This window comes from Colobus angolensis, unplaced genomic scaffold (assembly GCF_000951035.1).
Source record: "Colobus angolensis palliatus isolate OR3802 unplaced genomic scaffold, Cang.pa_1.0 Scaffold357, whole genome shotgun sequence".
Taxonomy (NCBI): domain Eukaryota; kingdom Metazoa; phylum Chordata; class Mammalia; order Primates; family Cercopithecidae; genus Colobus; species Colobus angolensis.
The window spans coordinates 1126151-1132874 of NW_012116899.1; the positions used below are offsets into that span (position 1 = coordinate 1126151).

Below are 6724 nucleotides of genomic sequence, written 5' to 3' on the forward strand. Positions count from 1 at the left end.
CGGGCTGCCCGAGGGTCTGCGCTCCCGGGGCCTGAGCCGGGAGGTGAGAAGCGGCTGTCCTGGCCTTGGTCCTGGCAGGGTGCAGCGTAGAGGCCGCGGCGGCAGGGCACCCGGGAGGCAGCTTGGCAGGCACCGTCCCTAAGGGTGGAAATAAAATACCCCCGGACCGCATTACCCAGGGGAGCCGGAGAGCCCCTGGACTGAGGTCACCTCCCCGCAAAAGCCTGGACCCAGGAGAAGGGGAGGCAGTGAAAAGGGGAGCGAGTGAGGGAAGGAAAGAGAGGGACGCCGGAGGTCACGAGGGGAAGGAAACAGGTTCCTGCCCAGGGTCCCCACAGGATGTGCTCCGAGGAAGGTTGGCCAGGCCAAGGGTCCTGTGGACACATTTTTATTACTTCCGGGGAAGTGTTTGTAGTACAATCAGACAAACATCGGGCGCTCCCAGTTATGGGAGGGCTAGGGCAGGATGATCCCTCTGGCTCCCGTTCTCTCTGGGGTGTCCCCGGTGTTAGGTGTCATGGGTAGCGTGGCTCCCTAGGAAGCAGCCTGGAGGTTGGGTTGTTGGAGTTGGATGGGGCGTCTAGATTGTCCTTCTGAATAAGTCCAGCCAGACTGCCTTTTGGAAGAAGCCTCCGCACACCCGGAAAGCTGCCCAAACTGGTCGATTTACTCTCGTGCCCAAAAAGCCCAAAGCTGGTCATCCCGCCAGAGGGTGACAAGGCCTGGCAGCCCGGGGCTCTGGCCCAGTGAGTGCAATATCATAAATAGAAAGAGCCCAGGCCATTCAGCGCACTAAAGTCGTTACTGATGGATCTAGAAACATCAGGTCCCTCTGATAATGGAATCCCTGGGTTATCCAGGGGAACAGGCAGTGAGGCCTGGCTCCGTGTCCAGCACACAGCAGGGACTTGGCCACAGCCCTGAGTATTCAGTTCCTAGAGGACAAAAAGCAAGTGGGCCTCGGGAAGAGCTGGGGTGTGTCTCAGCCAGGAGAGGAAATGCACACTCACAGCCCAGGCCTTGCTCTTAGAGGAGTCTTCTGGGTTTTCCTGGAAGGGCTTCAGGCACCTGTGTACCTGCAGCCCCACTGTATGCTCATGAGCCCATAATCGCCATTCGGGAGACGACTGCAGGTTTCTTCAGTTCAGTGGTTCCAAGTCAGTTTCTGGGGTCCCACAAACTGGGTTTGAATCTGGATCACTGTGTGACCTTGAGCAGTCTTTAAACTTCCTGAGAGCCTTGCTTTCCTCATGGGTAAAGTGGGTGCGAAACAGTATCTCCCCCACAGGATTTGGTGAGGATCAAATGAGGCAATGTATGTGCCATGCCAGGCACAGCTCAATAAACTGGCATTACTGATTCTTATTAACTCCCCCAAGAAGTCAGCGACCCGAAACAAGGAAAAACCTCTGCTCTGCTGGAACAGCACTGTGGTGTTTGGGCAGACAAGAGGAAGCCCAGCAGCCACTTGTGCCCCAGGCATCATTTCCGTCTTGTTTTTATTTTTATTTTTTAATAATTTTTTTTCCAAGACAGAGTCTTGCTCTGTCGCCCAGGCTGGAGTGCAGTGGTGCGATCTCGGCTCACTGCAACCTCTACCTCCCAGGTTCAAGCAATTCTCCTGCCTCAGCCTCCCGAGTAGCTGGGATTAGAGGCACATGCCACCATGCCTGGAAAATTTTTGTATTCTTAGTAGAGACAGGGTCTCACTGTGTTGCCCAGGCTGGTCTCAATATCCTGAGCCCAAGTGATCCTCCTGCCTCGATCTTCGAAAGTGCTGGGATTACAAACATGAGCCACCACACCCGGCCCCATCATTTCATTCTTGATGCAAGCGAAAGCTAAGAGTGGGTCCAGGAGCAAAGTCAAAAAGTCAAAGTTCATTTCATCAGTGTTGGAGAAGGCCATTATGGGGCCACAGAGCCTTAGCCGCAAGTGCAGGCAGGATTTTAAACATGAGGTACTCAGTAAGCCGGCTCCTCTTGGGCACACACGCATGCCCTCTGGCCTCTTCTGCCTACCCAGGTCTGTGTCCTCTCTGTGCCTCCCCACTCCATCTCTGCCCTGGCCTGCAATGTCTCCCTTTGCTCCACAGCCAAAATGAAGGGCTCACCAGGTCAGATTGTGTTTGTTGGAAGCTGTGCAGCCTTGGTGTGAATGGAACCCATTCTGATCCTTCTCCTTGAGATTTAATTTACTTCCAGTAACAGCCCTGTGATATGAGACATGGGAACAGTATTTACCTGTGTACATGGCCATACAGTTTGCAGTGTGCTTTTTTGGACAGCATTTCACTTCTTTCCAACCCTCAGAGACAGGCAGGACAACAGCACCAAGCTGCCCTCCTTTCATAAGACAGAGGCTCGGTGACTGGCCTGAGGTCTCACAGCTGGCACGGCCAGAGGCTGGGTTCAGGGCCGGGTCTGTGAGTCCTGCTCTAGCTCCTCATGAACAAGCCCCTGCTTGCTGGGTGCTTCTCGTCAGAGTCTAAGATGAACTCCCAGCCCTGCTTCTGGGGTGTCTGTCCTTCCACTGGGGAATAGGGATCCAGTGACCCATCAGTAGCTGGGCTCGGGGATCATGGGCTATAATTGTACCTACCAGGGGATAGTGAGCTCTTTTTGCTGTCTGCCCTTGCTGTCTGCCCTTGCTGTCCAGCAATGGACCGGCTAGCCACATGCTCTGCTGTGATTCTGGGCTCCTCTCCCAGCCTGTCCTGGGTCTCCTTCGGCAGTTTGGAGCCCACCGAAGGGCTATACATCCAATGGCAGTCAGGGGAGGTAAAAGGCAACCAGCTTTGGCTTCAGACTTCGAATCCTTGAGTTTCACTCCTAGGCTGAACAAATAACTTCATGCCTCAGTTTCCTCATCTGTGTAATGAGGACTAAAAATCCTGAATCCATCCTTGTGTGGTGGTGCATGCCTATAGTCACAGCTACTTGGGAGGCTGAGGTGGGAGAATAGATTGAGCCCAGGAAGTTAAGGTTGAAGTGCACTATGATAGTGCCTGTGAATAGCCACTCCACTCCAACCTAGGCAACATAACAAGACCCCATGTCTTAAAAAATTCCAAAGCCAGTTTGAGGCTTCATTGAGTTCCTTTATGCAAGGGCCAGGCATATAAGTACTCAATAAACAAATGGCAGCTCTCTCCCCTGTACCTTTGTAAAGCTGAACTTAGCAAACACCTGCCTTCCAGATGATCTCCTGGAAGGTGGGGTCTGTGAGCTCTGAGTCCAGGAGCCAACAGCTGCGCTCAGTACAGTCCCTGGACCCAGCAACTGGGCAGGTTCTTCCACGGCTTTTCCTTTGACACCTGACTCAGTGTGACTGCGAGGTCCTACAACTGTGGCTAGGAAAATGTGCGATGTCTCTGTTCTTGGCTTTTCCTAGTTCTCCGTGGCAGCTCAGTCCTCCAGCAGACCCCTGCATACATAAAGGCGCAAACCAACAAAATGGCGATGCTGTCCTGCGAGGCTAAAATCTCCCTCAGTAACATGCGCATCTACTGGCTGAGACAGCGCCAGGCCCCGAGCAGTGACAGTCACCACGAGTTCCTGGCCCTCTGGGATTCCACAAAAGGGACTGTCCATGGTGAAGAGGTGGAACAGGAGAAGATAGCTGTGTTTCGGGATGCAAGCCGGTTCATTCTCAATCTCACAAGCGTGAAGCCAGAAGACAGTGGCATCTACTTCTGCATGATCATCGGGAGCCCCGAGCTGACCTTCGGAAAGGGAACTCAGCTGAGTGTGGGTAAGAAGCAGGCTCAATGCTATCAATGAGCACTGAGCATCGATTGTGTGCCAGGCACGTGCCAGGCACTGGGACCACCATGCTTCAGTGTGCCCCACTCTGCAGCCGTGACTAACAGCACTGCTGCTGATAATAACAGAAAGAACATGTGGAGACTTACCCAGGCCAAGCCCCTCCAAGTGTTTACATAGCTAGCTCGCTTAATGCTGCCAACCAACCTGGAAGGCAGGTCTATTACCTAACCACTTTAGTTGGGAATAAGGTGAAACTGGAAGAGATGGATCAGAGTCAGAGATGAGCATTAAGCTTCTCTTTTTTTTGTTTTTTTTGAGACAGAGCCTCACTCTGTTGCCCAGGCTGGGGTGCAGTGGTGCAATCTTGGCTCACTGCAACCTCTGCTTCCCGGGTTCAAGTGACTCTCTTGCCTCAGCTTCCCGAGTAGCTGCGATTACAGCCATGAGCCACCATGCCTAGCTAATTTTTTGTATTTTTAGTGGAGATGAGATTTCACCATGTTAGCCAGGCTGGTCTTGAACTCCTGACCTCAAATGATCCACCCGCCTTAGCCTCCCAAAGTGCTGAGATCACAGGCGTGTGCCAACATGCCTGGCCAGGCATTATGCTTCTTATGTGGACAGGGCAGTGCTGTCCTTCAGGCCACATCAGGGACATCCGAAGCTACGGCTGGATTGGGCTGAGTCCCTTGGCCTTATAGTGGTATTAGAAATCCCCACAGAGTGTGCACACAGGCAGAGGAAGCCCTCACTGCCCTGACTTACCTACCCAGTGAGGGCATTTCTAGGGGCAGTGGAGGGGCAGGTACCCTTATATTCTCTGTGAGGGTCTATGGCTTGAACTCATACCTGAGTTGAAAGTAGTAAGGAGACAGCCAGGCCCAGCTCTGCTTGCAAACTTGCCACGCTTTCTCCCCTGGGCCTCAATGTTCTCTTCGGTGTCATGGGGCTGCTGATGGCCTGCATGACCCACTTAATCCCAGAGAAGCTGCAGACCTCTGACTTAAGTCAGCAAGTCCAGCAGACACGCATTTCAAGCCACAGATGAAATTCTAAATTTTTAGTCATGTTTAAAAAAGCAAAAAGCAAGTAAAACTAATTTAAATAATATATTTAACTCAATTTATTAACTGTATTTTCATCTGTTATTGCTGAAATATTTTACATTCATTTTTCGTACTAAGTGTTCAGTGAGCATTTTACATAAAACATATGGCTCATCTCAATTCAGACTGGCCACATTTCGCGTGCTCAGCAGCACCTACAGTGAGTGGCCACTGTATTGGAAAGAAGGCATTTAGCTGTGGGTGGGGAGGGATTGTGGTGGTAACTCTCACCACCTGGCTCTGGCTCTAGCCCCACCTCCAGCTTGGCCCAAGGCTGGAGCCAACCCCCTCCAGGGCTCCCACTGCCCTGCTTCCTGCTCACTTGAGGGCACTAAAAGCCACAAGGAGACCCAGAAATTAGACCACCCAGTGTGAGGAAGTGCAGGGGCAGCTGGGGACAGCAGCACGATTAGGAAGACACAAACCAAAGTAATGCCCCGCCACCTCTTGCCAGCCTGGAGAGACTATTGCAGGCAAGAAGCTGAGGCATCCCTTTGCGTGCGGGTCCACTGATTTTCATATTGAAAAATGGACTTTAGGAGTTTGGGAGTTTGGGGTTTGGGGTTTGGGTTTTGGCGTTGGCTTATTGTTTTTGCCTCTGTAAGCCCCACACCTTTCCACTTATGAGATTTCAGGGTCTGAGAAGGTGGAGGGTGGAATAAACACAGTTAGTTTCCAGAGCTTCCCACCACCTCCACCCCAACCCTACTCACTCCTTACTTCTGTATTTCCAAACCCCAAACACCTCTGGAATGTCAATGCCTCTTTACAGCGCTGGCTTGCAACCAAACCTGCTTCTCCCCGGGGCTTGCAATGAGATCTTCTTCAGAACCAAAACCCAGCTTCTCACCCAAGAAAGGCCTTTTAGAGGACAAAGCTGGGATGGTTGAGAAAGTGTTTGGGGAAAGACAGGGCCTTTTTCAGGCCCTTAAGTATATCATGGGCTCAAAGTTATATTCCTTTTAAGGACGGAGAGGGAGAGATTAAACTGGGGGCTCAGGAGGAATCCAGGGGGACCTGGCTCTAGGCAAGATGAATTTAAAACAGAACAGTCCCCCAACCTGAGTCTCCCACCAGACCCAGGCTGTGGTGCCCAGCCAAGGCACTGAGGGCCTAAAGAGCTGGCTCCCCTCTGGGCTCACTATGGACCATCTGAGAGACGTCCCTGCTTCCTCGAATAGAAAATAAGTCAAACAGAACTACTTCTAGGGCCATGAGGAATAAAGGAGGCAACACTCCCAACAGAAGGCCAGGCTCCTTGCATGCTCTCCAAGACCCTGCTGATGACAGTTTTCCTCTTACAATAGTTGCCCTTGACACTCTGATTACCTAGGGCCTTGGGTGGACCTAAAGTATTCAACTTTTTGTCAGAAAACCTTTGTACATGAGGTAGTGTGGCAGAATGAGAAGCACAGGTTCTAGAATCAAGGTCTTTTGGTGCAGATCCTGGCTCAGCAGCCTGTGACTGTCTAACTTTGGGCACATTATTTCAGCTCTCTGAGCCTAGGCTTCCTCCTGGATAAAATGGGGACAATAGTGCCTGCCCCAAAAGTTGTTGTGTTCAGTAAACTTACGCGGAAAGGCTCAGCACTGCTCCCTGCACATGGTTGGAGCTTAGTGCACGTGCATTCTAGTTTCTTCTTCCCGTCAATGTCTTGAAGCAGACAAACAGCGTGTTTTCTCCACTTTTCAGAGGAGGTTCAGAGAGGTGAGAGGCTAAAATGTCTACTTCTATATAGAAGATGCCAGCCCAAAAATGACTGATCTGTGGGCTTCCCCTGCCTGTCTTCCCACCCCCCAACCTTTTTTTTTTTTTTTGAGATGGAGTCACTCTGTCACCCAGGCTGTAGT

General features: G+C 51.7%; 1 protein-coding gene across 4 annotated transcripts in view; it reads left to right on the forward strand.

The window, feature by feature from the left end:
- CD8B (CD8b molecule) overlaps positions 1 to 6724 on the forward strand; it is a 52472-nt gene that overhangs the window by 5305 nt on the left and 40443 nt on the right. For 3 of the 4 annotated variants that reach the window (XM_011953113.1, XM_011953115.1, XM_011953114.1), the window contains exon 1: positions 3398 to 3753. In XM_011953113.1, coding sequence (XP_011808503.1) covers positions 3456 to 3753 — 298 coding nt within the window. In that variant the 5' untranslated portion in view covers positions 3398 to 3455. Of the gene's footprint in view, positions 1 to 3393; positions 3754 to 6724 lie in introns of those variants that run through there. The other variant, XM_011953116.1, reaches the window with a different exon arrangement.